Genomic DNA, 14602 nt, shown 5'->3' on the forward strand with positions numbered 1-14602 from the left:
TTTGGTATAGCAGACAGATCAAGAAGGGTCTTGTGAGCCTTCTGTTGATCAAGGATGGCTCCGATTTTGGCTTTCCACAAGCCAAAATCATTCTTCCTATCAAATTTCTCCACTTCAAACCTTGCTAATGTCATGACTGCACCCCAATCTTGATTTCTTGATTCTTCAAGAATTACCTTCTTGATATTCTTATGCCATCATACCATTTTGTGAGCTTTTATTTAATTTCAGGCCCAAAATTGAATTTTTGCATTTTTGCATTTGTACCCTTGAACTGATATTGAGTTTCAACTTGATATAACATGTTATAGTTTGAGACCATACATGGTGCTGACTTTGAGAAATTACATCCATATGAATAGGGGAATTAGCACCCAAAAGTACAATGATGTTCTTTCTATAAGAATTTTCAATGAAAAAGAAATCATAAAAATGAAGATGGGGTCCTATCTTGGTGTGACTGCAGCAGCCACTGCAAATCCTCCCAAGTTTATCCACTTGTGTTACAAACCTCCCAGTGGACTTGTATCAGCCAAATTTGGTTTAGTTGGTAAAGGAATTACCTTTGACAGGTGATGATACACATACCATTCTGAGAATTTAATTGAGAAACACTTCAAAAGTATTTTTATTAGTGTAAAGTCGAACATCAATTTGTTGCTCAACAATTTTAAAAGATACTTATGATCAAAGAACTTTGGCTGAAAATGACCTTAATCACACCTTAAATAATCAACATAAGATTCTTGGTGTGATGACATTTGTGCATTAGGCATATCAACATCTTTGCTGCTATGATATTTGGTTTGAGACGTGGTGTATATTCCACCTTTACCACAAATTGCTGAATGATTCTTTGATTTCTTTTTTCCATCAGTTGTGGTTACAACCTTAAAACAGGAGCCAACAGTAACATTGAAACAATGAAAAATGACATGGGAGGGGCAGCAGCAATTTTTGGTGCAGCCAATGCCATTGCAGAAATTAAACCTCTCGGTGTAGAGGTAAAACATTATCGATCTATCATTCATTTTCATATAATTAATTTTATTGATAGGTCTAATTGAGGGCTTAGTTTGTTGTTCACAAACAGATTCATTTTGTTACTGCTGCCTGTGAGAATATGATAAGCGCAACTGGCATGAGACCTAGTGATATTGTCACTGCTTCAAATGGAAAGACAATTGAGGTATACTCTATATTCTTTGGTTAAGATCTAAGAAGAAAAGAGGATTTAATCTCAAAATATATTTTTGCTCCCTCTTTTTTCCTTTATTACAACCATGGTAAGGTACCTATTTAAACTATTATCTTTCATTGTGGCAAAATTTCCAGGTCAATAACATTGATGCTGAAGGCAAACTTAGCCTTGCTAATGCATTGATATATACTTGTAAGCTGGGTGTTGATAAGGTAAATATATAATTATAAGTTAGTATTTTAAGTTTTATGAGCCAAATAATTAGATATGTCATTGTTAATAGTTTTGGGCATCAGATCTAATGTAATGTCAAATTGCTTTGCAGATTATTGACTTGGCTACTCTAATTGGTGCTTGTATAACTGCACTTTGCAGGTATAATAATCTTCCCAGCAACTTATGCTTCATTTTCAATTAAGAGATAATAACATAAAACTAAAGTAACGACAAATAAAGCAGTAATATAAGATGTGTGGTTTGTTCACCTTTCTGACGTGGGATCCTCAACACATTCTCTTTTACGATGGTGCTCTCTTTGAGTTCATCATTCCTAGGTCGAATCCTGATTTTCAAAGGTCGAGTACTTGTTTTGATTTTATGGGCTTTGATTCCATATTAGACATATATGGAGTTTCAACTCAAAATCAATTTGCAACGAGAAGAATTTAATTCATGTATCTTATAAAAATTACGAGGTCTCTTCATCGTTTTGATGTGTGATCCTCGACAAATAGATCGAGGAAAAATTGGAAAAAAAGAGTTTTAATTGATTGTATATGAAGTGAACAAAATGTATAAAATTAGAGGCACATTGCTTGTGAAAAGAAAGTTCTTTCTTGTCCCTATGTTGGATGGTTAGTAAGAAGGTTACTATTTAAAGTTAGAATATAAGAATGAACGAAGAATCGAAAACTACAAAAGAGTCTCATATATCATGAATAGACAAATAAGATTGTTACAAACTTCATTTTTGTTTCCAGGTGCCTTTACACCAAATGAAGACCTAGCAAAAGAGGTGTTTGCTGCGGCAGAGAGGGGCGGTGAGAAACTATGGAGGTTGTCATTAGATCGAAAGGTTTTTGTATGGTTAACATATACATATGGGAAGTAAATTTTGTGGTTAGGACTAGCAAAAGAATTATAAACGAAAGAATGAAAAATTAGTGGATGGCACTAAATGGAGGAATACAATAACAAATATGGTTTATCTATGTGCCAATGTATCTTTTTTACCACATGTATGAGCAGATTCAAAAAATTTTCTATAAATTGAACATGAAAAACCAATAAAAGTTATTTTGTAACAAACTTCTTCAAATCAAAGTTTTAAAAGTTCGGGACTATAATTGAAACTAACCTAATACTTTAGAGATACTTATTGTTATGGGTCACTTTTGGACTGAGAATCATAAGCTTAGGGAGACAAGCCATTAAGGGTAAATTCGAAATAATGACAATCAAATAAAGACAACATGAGTGCAAGAAATGGGCCAATGGGCAGAGGAAGGAAAACGGCTAGGAAAATGAGAGGTGTTAGACCAGAAGACCTAACTTGGCCACCTTGGCCTACCTTGAAGGCCGAGGTCGACTTGGACCATTTTTCATCCTTGAAAGCTTGCTTTTCATAAGCTATGGTTCAAGCCTCTTTGGTCAGTCTCATAACCTCACTTGGATTCAGAACCCTATTCTCTAATTCGACTTTAATCCTTTTTTCCCCTATAATAATTTGAAGGTTTTGAAAAAAATAAAGTGTAAGGAGAGGCCCACACTGAGTGGTATGACTCAACCTCGAAATTCTAAGGCCAAGGCTAACCTCGTGGTACTGGAAACCTTTTTGTCGTACAAAAATTTGGAGGCTTTCAAAACAATATAATAATAATAAAAAAGAGGGATCGAGTCGATCATGGAGGTCGAGGCCAACCTAAAAGAAATAATAATAATAAATGAAAGATAAAAGGAGGATCTTAGTTCCCAAGTTATAGCTTGGTCTCAGTGTCTAAGGTCGAGGCTAACTTTGTAGAGCTAAGACACTTTTTTCCTAGGACATTCTTGCCTAAAGGTCTCATAAAATATTCATTTTTAGCTAAAATGAGGTAAAGCAAAAGGTAACAAAAAATAGGGTCGGGTTGGCCTCCAGGAAAAAAAAAGGATGATTGCAGCTTTAGTAAAATGAAATTGAAAATTAGGATTGTGTCACTAACTTATACTTTTTGCAAACTTAGCAAAAGGAGAGCTCAAGCCCACACATGCAGCCATTCAACACTAAATATAATTATATTATATATTATATATATTATATATATATATTGATACTTTTTTTCTATCTTCTTCTCGGCCAAGTGCTTTGAGCAGTTTCTCTTTTAGTGCCCATCCTGATTATAATGAAAGTAGGTTCCTTTGCAACATTGACCTTTTTACCTTTATGCGCAGTAGCAACGGAGATAGCTTTGTTCCCCTTTTCAACTTTCTGCTTCTTCCATTTTTTTGTGCCAGAGGAAGTAAGTTGATCATAGATCTCTTTAGGTAGAATACCCTATTTAGATAGATCTTCCAACCCCTTAGCACTAATGTATGGCAATCTTTTATGTCAATTCATTAGTGGTCACTGCATAGGCCCCTATCATCATTTCAACTCCTTTGACCACAAATAGATCATTGACCTTCTCTCCAACTAGGACTAGCTTAGAATCTTAAGAACTTTAAGAGTTCCTCCTTTTCCTCAGTATTCACACCCCACTACATCTAGCATTTCCAAGGAAATCAATTTTCTCTTGAAAAGTGGCACATGCCTGACATTTCTAAGGAGTTTCACAGTGCCATCTTTGAATGTTAATGATACTAATCCAATCTCTTCAATTTTACAAGCTTAGTTATTACCCATGTAGACCATTTCTCCATTAATTTTCTTGTAGGTATTGAACCAAGGTCTCATAGGGGTCATATGGTAGGTGCATACAGAGTCCAAGACTTAATCATGTTTCCGAAGGGGGGTTACATGATTGGCCTTGTCATGTGTTGAAGCTAGTGCATCAAAGTAGATATAGGACCCTTCTACAACTGAAGTTCCAAACTGTTTGCCTTTACCTTCTTTCTCTTTTTCCTGATTTTTCCTTTTAAGAATAAAATAGTCCTTGATTAGACGGTCTTTCTTCTTGTAATATTTACACTTAATCTTCTGTTTAGGCTTGTTTTCATTAGCGTGTTGCTGTTTTCCTCCTTCAGAGTGATTGGGCTTAAAATTTCTTTTCATAAACAACCCTTCACCACTAGGTTGTTCCTTCTTTATTGATTGTAGCTCAAGTTCTCTTGTTCTTAAGGCTGTAATAATGGCATCAATGGTTATAGAGTCATTTCCATATTTCAAAGCATTCTTCACCTCTTTATAGGAGTCCGATAGAGAGTTTAGAAGTACATAGGTCTCATTTTCATCACCTATTTTCTCCTCAAGGTTCTTAAATTGGGCAAAATTTTCTTAAATTCATCAAGGTTGTCTGAAAGGGATCTTGATGAGTCTATTTTAAATGTAAAGAACCTCTCCTTTAGGCACATTTTATTTGGATGATCCTTAGTTGCATATAGATCTTCTAGCTTAGTCCAAATCCTGTAGGTTGTCTCTTGATCAAGGACTTAACTCAAAACGTTATCACTCAAATTTAGAACTAAAGTACCAATCTTCCTTTTCTTGAGCGTGACTGTATTTGGTTAGTAGACAAATAGCCTTTTTTTTTACTAAGGATGGCTCTAATTTTGGCTTTCCACAAGCCAAAATCACTCTTCCTATCGAATTTCTCTACTTCAAACCTTGCTAATGTCATGACTGCACCCAATCTTGATTTCTTGATTCTTCAAGAATTACCTTCTTGATAATCTTATGCCCTCATACCATTTGTTGGGCTTTTATTTAATTTCAGACCCAAAATTGAATGAAGAAATCCGATCCAATATGAATAGGAGAGGTTGATGAAAGAAAAGGTTGAGAAACAACCACTTTAATGAGTTGAATGAAGAACACGTGGAGATTATTCTAATGAGATGAGATATTCTCTACGTTGTAGATGAGATATTCTGATGAGAGATTATTTTGCTAAAAGGAAGTTCCTCTCTCTCTAAATCGAGGTATGAAATTTTCTATCAACTCTCTCTAATTCTCTTTTCTTTTTATGATGATTTTACTAGGTTAAAAGATGATTTCAAGCATGCATTACCAGAAGATGAAAGAGTAGAAGAAGATGAAGACTACAAGAAGATAAGAGCTCTCTTTTTAGATTTCTTTTCTATTTTTGGTACATGTAAATTTGAAGTAGATCTACTTATATAGCATGTAGATTTTAATTACACGTTTGTTACAAATTGTTTCTAAAGAGATAAACTAGCCCTTGAGATCATTTTTACTTAAATTATAATTAAAAAAAAATCATCACATTAATTGAGTGCAAAATACAAAAGGAAATCAAAAGTTGGGGAGGAATAATTTAAGAGTTGGCCGTACAAGAATAATAGTAAATCCACTCGTGTAATGATATTTGTCTTAAACGTTGCCAACAAATATAATCAAGCCATAGAAGAGTGGAGAAAAGAAAACGAAAGGCATATTTTAAGTAAAAATCATGTTGATAATGACTTTTTTATTCTCAATATTGTACTTTGTTTTTTTATCTTTGGTATATTTTTCATCATTTCCTGAAATATATTTGAATTCTTAATGAAATTTTAAAATAGAAACTTAAAAGCTTTTTTTTTTTTTCAAAATTTTAAAATGGATTTTAAAATTTATGGAAGCAATCTTGATACGAGAGATCTAGCTATTATTCGAGATGAAACTGTTGTGTCGTGGATAAATCTACAACGTTGAAAGCAAGAACGACACGCCCTTAGTGCTATATCGTAAGAAGTCGGTTGCTCTCTTAGGTTCACACATCATTCGGATTCTGACATGCACTTGTCGAAGAACGTATTGGAATCAATTGGAAAATTAGCTCAGAAACGTGAAGAGTAACCAAAAACAAGAGAAGATTTGTGAGGATGAGAAGCTAGGAATTTTCTGTAGAAGTTGCTTAAAAGAAATTTTTAAAAAGGTGAAGAAAAACATTTTTAGATCTAGAATTAATTCCAAGAACTAACAAATTAACACATTTATTTTGGTAAATAAAAACGTTTAACGTGAATCAAATACAAAAGTAGTGGGTCCCCATACATGTTCTATCCACGTGGCAAGCAAGATAAAGATGAATATAAACTATGTATCCACAATTTTCCTTTTCATTAATTATGCCATGAAATTTTCGGTGATCCATGTTTGTTTTGCATTTCTAATTTCCATCCCTATCGTTCAATATTTTAATCACATGCCTTCCTAAAATTTTGGTTAAAATACTATTTTCATCTTATAGTTAGAGATTTAATATTAAATTTAATTCCTCACAATTATTATGATTTTTTTTTTTTTTGAAATTGCCTATATATTATCAAAATTTATAGTGAAAATTCTTATAGATTAAAAAATAAAAAAGAAGAAGAACATCAACTATAAACAAATATAGAGACTAAATTTAAGATTTATTAAATATATCAAGACGTAAATTGAATAAACTTTAAAGTTCAAAGTTCAAAATGTTATTTTAACCTAAGTTTTTTTATTTTTCAATATTATTTTGAGGCTTGTTAGAGGGGATGGAAATAGGGTAATTGATTTATATAACAAAATTGCTAGAAATATTTTCAAATATAGCAAAATATCATTATCTATCAGTAATAGATACTTATAGACATCTATCACTTATAAACAGTGACATTTTGAAACATTAAACAATACAAATTTTGAAAATATTATACAAATTAGGTTTGAAGCACAACATTGAATTTGGAACTTATCAAAACTCAAAGAGCCTAATTAAAGCAGAAAACTTCAAAACTTGTAAAAACATTTAGAAATGATCAGATAAATTCAAAAGATTAAAGCTATATTTTATTTTATTTTATTTTATCCTATTTATATGGAAAATAAATTTTTGGTCTCTAAATTTTGAATATACTTTCAAAATATTACACATTGAATACATGTTTAGTTTTCATTTGGTCATTTGGTTTCGAATTGTTGCATATTTTTTTTTATTTAATTTTAAGTTTAGTTTCCATTTAGTCTATTAGCTTATTTTACATTTTTATTGTCGAGCTTTCACTAATGCCCACTTTTAGTCATTTGTGTCAATTTTCTATTAACTAATTTAAATAATTAAATTATGTATAATTATTAATTAGTTTTATTAATTTTTGAATATTATTAAAATTAATTAAAAATCACATCATAATTATTTTAAATTAATTAATTGAAACTTTGCCAAATCTAAAAAAAAAAATTAATTGAAACTTAAAGTCAATAATCAAAAGCGAGTATCAGTTTTCAAAGGAGTAGAATGTGTAAAATATAAAAATTTAAGAATAAAAAGAAAATTTAATTCAAAATTCAAGGGTAAAAGTGAAAACTATACTCAAAACTGAAAGACTAAAAAACGTTTTTTTTTTACCTAATTAATCTATTATTTCATGTCACACAACCTACATTAAAATTTTATTTGATAATCATTTAGTTTTTAGTTTTTTATTTTCGATAATTAAACATATAAAGTTTGTGTTTAGTGTTGATTTTGTGAGAAAAATGAGTTATTATAACAAAATCTTAATTTTTTTTTAATATTAAGTGTCTTTTAGTTATTGTAATTTAATATTTATTTACCAAACACATGCAACTAATTTGTTTAAGTATAAAATTGAAATCTATCGGTCCAAAACATTAATACGTTTCATATTAAAGTTAATTTTACAAAAAGCATAGTTGTGTCAACAATTATTTTAAAAGCTACAACAATCTCAAAAAAAAACCAAATACTATTTTTATCAATAATTTTCTTGTTATATTATTGATTTTCTAAAAAAATGTTTTCAAAATGTAAACCAAGTCTTGAAAACTAAAGAAAAAACAAATTAGCATTTAAAATCTTGATTTCATTAGTTTTTTAAAATTTTTCTTATGATTCAAAATTAGTATTTTTTTAGGTAAATAGAAAATTACCTACAATTAAATGGTGAGAAAACAAACCTAATTTTCAAATAATAATAATAATAATAGACTATGTTTTTACCCATCAGACTGATTTTTATCTATGTAATTTCTCACTCCCTAACATATTTAACCCTCTTTTAAGTCTTTTCTCTTGCTCTCACTCTTATTTAAATTTCTATACTGGAAAGCAATAAAATAATGTTAATACATAAAAATTTTATTTATTTATTTTCATTGAATTAAAATTAACTCTATGTCAATTTATTAATAAAAATCTTCTTTTCAAACGGCTAAAAAAACTATTTGGCAAATTGATCTCTTCTTCTTTGCTTATTGGCTCACTATAAATAAGTGTTGGCTTCTACACCAAAGCCACAACATTCACTTTCTTCTTCTTCTTCCTTTGAGATTTAGCCATTTTTATTGCTCATTTTCCTCCTTTTGCTCTCTTCTTTTGTTGAAGGAATTGAGCTTCCATGGCCAACATAATTCCTCCAACTCTTGGTCCCGGTCCAAGCAATGCCCCTAAGATTTGTAGGACATACCGAATTTTATGTGTTCATCTATTTCTTGTTTTTGCATTTCTTCTCATTGTAATTTTGAAAGCTCTTTTACTTGTTTGACCTTTTTGATAGGGTTAAACGTACATACATCATTAATTCGTTTTGATTCACGACCTTTTTTACGTACTTTCGAGTTTTTAGTTGTAAAGATGTTTAAATATCTAAATAAGACGGTTGATATGAAATTCTTTTAATGAAAAGTTAAAAAGAAAATTATGTGGCCTTGAACTTATTAAAATGTGAAAAGAATATAATTCATATCTATATACTATATTAAATTAAAGTGACTACAAGAGGAGAACTTTTAACTTTCCTTTTTGTCGTTATATCTTTTGATAAAACTTATCTTATCCTCTATACTATATTATAAGGAATTAAGAGAGGAGAATTTTTAACTTTCCGTTGCCCTCAAATCTTTTCCTAATGCCTATTTTTCTCTCAAAATTATTTCCTTTGTGTTTTGTGCATACATTTTGTTCCTTTTTTTCTTTATTTAGTTTTACATTACCTTTTCGTCATTAGATCTTCTAACCATTCCTATTTTGTCTTCGTAAACTTTCTTTTTTTTTATATATCTTATCTAGTTTTTTTCCCTTTTTATGAGCCACTCAATTTTTTTTTATACAAATATACAAATCCTTGTAACATAATTTCTTACTATATGCATCGTACACATATTCAATGTAAATGGGTTTTATTTGGACAATTTGTCCTTTTTGCATGTAGAGAGAAAAACTATTTTGCATTTTATAAGTTGAACTTTATTATTGATAGTAATTATTAAACACTTGACTCTGATTCCATTGTTTTAGTCATTTTTTTCTTTTTTTTAAGAATAGTACCGCTTTCTAAAAGAAGCCATTATTGAAAAAATTCTTCGAAGCACTAGTTAAATAATTTTCCTTAAATCACTTTTCAAATACTTTTAAGAAAAAAATTTACTTGAAAATTTTGAAAAGTACTTTCAAGGTCCAATCGCTATAAACTTTTGTATGCTCTAAGCAAGAGTTATCTCAAACGCACCAGAATTTACTACATTCTTTTTTCATCTTTAAAGTGCTCATATGTTTGTCATGAAGTACTAATAGAATATGTTACCTGTATGTTAAAATGTCTCAAAGATAACTTTTACCGCAAAAGACATTGTTGTGTTGGAATGGAGTGGAGACTTGCTTGCTGTGGGTGTGACAGAGAAAGATGTGGTTAGAGATGAAAACTCCAACTTCAAGAATCCACTTTTGCATAAGTTGGATGCAATCTTGGGTGGATTGTTGGCTCAAGCTTCCTCAGAGGAAGATTTCTCTGGAAAAGGCCAATCTGTTGTTTCAAGAGTTTATGGCTTGAGCTTTAAGAGGGTTGGTTTATTTGGGCTTGGCAAGTCAGCTTCTAGTGCAACAGCCTTTGTTGGTCTAGGTGAGGCCATTGCAGCAACTACAAAGACATCTAGGGCAGTTTCGGTTGCTGTAGCACTTGCCTTCTCAGAAGACCTTTCAGATGAATCGAAGCCTGAAATTTCTTCAGTCATTGCACTAAGGTATATGTTCTTTAATCTTTAAACTATGTACTTACTCAAAAATACCATTAAAAAGTAGCTACAAACACACCTTAGTTCTTGAGTACTAAGTGTACAGTTTGCTTATGTCCTATTTGACACTAAGTTTTCTCTGCATCATAGGGATTGTCATTGGAATATTTTATGACAATAGATATAGATCAGACCCCAAAATGACCGTACTTCAATCTATGGATGTTCTTAGTCTTGGATCTGGACCTTCTATAGACAAGAAGTTAAAATATGAACAAGATGTCAGTTCTGGGATAGTTTTTGGAAGGGAACTTGTAAATTCACCAGTAAATATACTTACACCAGGTTCCCCCCTTTTTATGTTTTATTTTTATATGTCATTTACTTTCTTGCTAATGGACAATAGTCTCAACAACACCTTTAACTTTTTGTATTTGTACCCTTGATCTAATAATGAGTTTCAACTTGGATATAGCATGTCATAGCTTGTAATCATACATATGGTACTGACTTTGAGAAATTACATTCATATGATTAAGGGAATTGGCAGCTGAGGTTTTAAAGATTACCCAAAAGTACAATGATGTTCTTTCTGCAAGAATTTTCAATGAAGAAGAAATCATAGAAATGAAGATGGGGTCTTATCTTGGTGTGACTGCAGCTGCCACTGTAAATCCTCCCAAGTTTATTCACTTGTGTAACAAACCTCCTAGAGGACCTGTATCAGCCAAATTGGGTCTAGCTGGCAAAGGAATTACCTTTGACAGGTGATTATACATATACCACAATGATAACTTTCCTTTGCAAATGCTAATCAACAAGATAATAAATGGATATCTAACTATATTTAAGAGTGCTTTTAACCACTCTTATAGCATGGTTAATATCACTTTTATTATGACAAAAAGCATGTTCACCCAAAGATTATCATGTTTGAGAATGACATAAAAATGTTTCTTTACTCAAAATCCCATAAGTTGATTTGTTAGAAGCACTTCAAAAGTATTTTTTCTACGCTTTCAACACAAATGGTTGAGTAACTCTATGATTTCTCTTCTCCAATAGTGGTGGCTACAACGTTAAAACAGGAGCCAACAGTAACATTGAAACAATGAAAAAGGACATGGGAGGTGTAGCAGCAATTTTTGGTGCAGCCAAAGCCGTTGCTGAAATTAAACCTCTTGGTATAGAGGTAAAATATTATTAGATCTATCACACCTTTCCATGTGGTTAAGTTTTAAATGAATTAGCTAATAGGTCTAACGTGAGCTTTGTTTGTTGTTCCCAAACAGATTCATTTTGTTGTTGCTGCCTGTGAGAACATGATAAGTACAACTAGCATGAGACCTAGTGATATTATCATTTGAATCGTTCTAATAATTGATGTTTGTGTTGAAGGTTTATTATATTTTCATAAAAAGGTGTTGTATAAACCAAAATATATTTTTCTATCTCCTTTCCCTTTCATTACAATCATAGTCTACCTATTAAAATTATTACCTTTTAATGTGACCAATTTTCAGGTGATAACACTGATGCTGAAGGCAGACTTTGCCTTGCTGATGCATTGATATACACTTGTAAGTTGGGGGTTGATAAGGTAAATAAATAGTAATTACTTAGTATTTAGAAATTTAATGAGTTAGATACATCATTGCTAATAGTTTTGAGAATTGGATCAAATGCAATATCAAATTGTTTGGCAGATTATTGACTTAGCTACTCTAACTGGTGCTTGTATAATTGCTCTTGGGCCTTCAGTTGCAGGTATGACTCCATTAGCATCTTATGCTTCATTCAATTTGGAGATAGTAACATAAAACTAGGTTTTATGTGAGTTGTTAAGAGCAATGATATTAGATAAACTTGTGTTCCATCACAAAACTAATTGGAAATAGAGGAGTAACTAATTTATCTTATAAAGGTTGTGAGGTCTCTTCATCTTTATAATGTGGGATCCTCAACAATGGATTAAAACAAAGTCGAAAATAGAGTTTGAAATATAACGTTGAGTGAACAAAATGCTTAACATTAAAGACACTTTGATTGTGAAAAGAAGAGTTTTATCTTCCCATTCCCTTTGAATGGTGTGGGTGGGCAACTATTTAAAGTTAGAACACATGAATGAACAAGAAAACTGATACTACAAAAAAGACTTCTATGGATCAATAACAGAATAATATGATTCTTACCTACTTCATTTTTGTTTCTAGGTGCTTTTACACCGAATGAAGACCTAGCAAAAGAGGTATTTGCTGCTGCGGAGAGGAGTGGTGAAAAATTATGGAGGTTGCCATTAGAGGAAAGTTATTGGGAGTCTATGAAGTCAGGTGTTGCTGATATGATGAACACTGGTCCTGGTCAAGGAGGTGCTATAACAGCAGCTCTGTTTCTAAAGCAGGTGGATATTTTCTTCTTATTTCTTTAATTGTTTAAAAGGGAGAAGTTTTATCTTTTGGATAGATTTATACACTGAAATTCTAAAACTTGGAAATATGTAATTGTAGTTTGTTAATGAGAATGTCCCTTGACATTGCTGGCCCAGTTTGGAATACCAAGAAGAGTGTTGCAACTGGATTTGGTGTTTCCACATTAGTGGAGTGGGTTCTGAAAAATGCTTCTTAAGAGGTCCAATGGTGGTTGGGACCTTAACAATATATCTACAGCTCTAAGGTGAATGCTAAGAATTTTCAGGGATGGTCAGTATTGAGTGAAAAATCTAAATAAAAATTGTATTAAATAATTTTAGTAAAGGCTCTTGTTAAAGATTCTTGGCTATTCTGAGAGTTTGACTTTATTTTATCACTTGTCTCATTGGTGTTTACACTTCCATTCATCCATTGCCTCATTTGCAATTTGAATATATTTTTGGTTGTGATGATGAGAACGACTTTCACTTGGAACAAATGAAAGAATATATTATGATATTTGAAATAAAAACAAGGCTTAAATTATAAAAAATACCTTCAACTACGGGATTTGTTTTATTTTAACCCTCAAAGTTTCAAGTTTGTTTTAAACAACATTTGATGGCTTTTTTCCATTAAATTCGTGGAAGGAAAAGCTTGTGTGTACTTATGTGTTGTTGAACATACGGGAAGTAAATTTTGTGGTTAGGGTTAGCGAAAGAATTATAAACGAAAAAATAGAAAATTAGTGGCATGAGATTAAAGGAGAAAGACGATAACAGGTATGGTTCACATATATGTCAATGCTTTTTTTTTTTTTTTTGCATGTATGTATTTAGATTTGTTCACATAAAGATATATAAACTTTTTTTTTGGTATATGAATTTAATGAAAAAATCTACTGAAAGGAAAGGTTATCTGACACAGAAAATAAAGCAAGGAAAAAACACAGAGTTTGGTAATCCAATTTGGTGCAATACCACCTACGTACGTTTGAGGATAGTGTGCTCATAGAAAGATATTTTCACTAATGAACAATTAAGCAATTACAACGCTATACTTATCTGTAAATACAAGGCTTTTATAGTGATACGTGAACAACCTATCTCCGTGAATGAAAATTTAGGCCCCTTAAGTAATGAAACTTTGTCTCAAAGATAACTTCAATCTTTCCATCTTTAAATGAAACCACTTCATTGATGATCTTAGACTTCCCCAAAGTTTGAGAATCTCTTCTCAAGTAACGATTAAAGCTTCAAGATGACTTAGAGGAACATTTCAGGATCTATGGTACTTCTTGCTTCACACAGAGGAACATCTCAAGATCTATGGTACTTCTTGCTTCATACACTACTACAACAACAGTATTATTTGACATTTTTTTGTAGTCAAGTATCAGTGTTACTTGACTTTTTTTACTGTCAAGAATAAGATGATTGGCTAGAAGCACCAAGCTGTAATTTATTTGATATGTTATAACTGTCAAGTATATGAGATCTGTTGACTTATTTTAAGTGTCAAGTATCTAAAATTCTTGACATTTATTATTAATCAAGGTTTTCATAACTTGACAGTTTTTAGTTAACAAATGTAATTTCTTCTTGATACCCAAAAACTGACAACTTCATTAATACTTGACATTTTTTACTTGTCAAGTTTGTTTTTAAAAAAAAATAAAAGAGAAAATTATACTATTAGAAATTACCTATATAATTGCTCCTGATTTGATGTCTAACAATCACATTGATATATATAAGACAAACAATATTCATCAACCAAATAAACAATACACACATTTTCGATCTTTTCAACCATATAAACAAATAATATATATCCACAATTTTA

At 31.2% G+C, this 14602-nt stretch overlaps 2 protein-coding genes across 2 annotated transcripts; both read left to right on the forward strand.

Moving 5' to 3' along the window:
• Positions 1 to 324: 324 nt before the first annotated feature.
• On the forward strand, positions 325 to 2312 carry LOC120079246 (leucine aminopeptidase 1-like). Its single transcript, XM_039033407.1, has 6 exons — positions 325 to 572; positions 878 to 1004; positions 1094 to 1189; positions 1336 to 1413; positions 1527 to 1576; positions 2153 to 2312. The coding sequence occupies exons 1-6, from the start codon at positions 325 to 327 to the stop codon at positions 2310 to 2312; spliced, it is 759 nt and encodes a 252-aa protein (XP_038889335.1).
• Positions 2313 to 9933: 7621 nt separating this feature from the next.
• Positions 9934 to 13151, forward strand: LOC120079247 (leucine aminopeptidase 2, chloroplastic-like; the record flags this gene model as incomplete). Its single annotated transcript, XM_039033408.1, is given in 10 exon segments — positions 9934 to 10358; positions 10483 to 10710; positions 10889 to 11116; positions 11415 to 11541; positions 11642 to 11747; positions 11873 to 11949; positions 12056 to 12116; positions 12563 to 12750; positions 12857 to 12873; positions 12875 to 13151. Coding segments are annotated over 10 exon segments (1557 nt in total), but the record flags the coding sequence as incomplete, so codon positions are not given.
• Positions 13152 to 14602: the final 1451 nt, after the last annotated feature.

Source organism: Benincasa hispida, chromosome 6 (genome assembly GCF_009727055.1).
Source record: "Benincasa hispida cultivar B227 chromosome 6, ASM972705v1, whole genome shotgun sequence".
NCBI classification, from domain to species: Eukaryota; Viridiplantae; Streptophyta; class Magnoliopsida; order Cucurbitales; family Cucurbitaceae; genus Benincasa; species Benincasa hispida.

Coding starts and splice junctions, on each gene's coding strand:
- LOC120079246 (XM_039033407.1), top strand. CDS start 325: ATGGTGCTGACTTTGAGAAATTACATCCATATGAATAGGGGAATTAGC. Junction 1,005..1,093: donor TTAAACCTCTCGGTGTAGAG/GTAAAACATTAT, acceptor GTTCACAAACAG/ATTCATTTTGTTACTGCTGC. Junction 1,190..1,335: donor CAAATGGAAAGACAATTGAG/GTATACTCTATA, acceptor CAAAATTTCCAG/GTCAATAACATTGATGCTGA.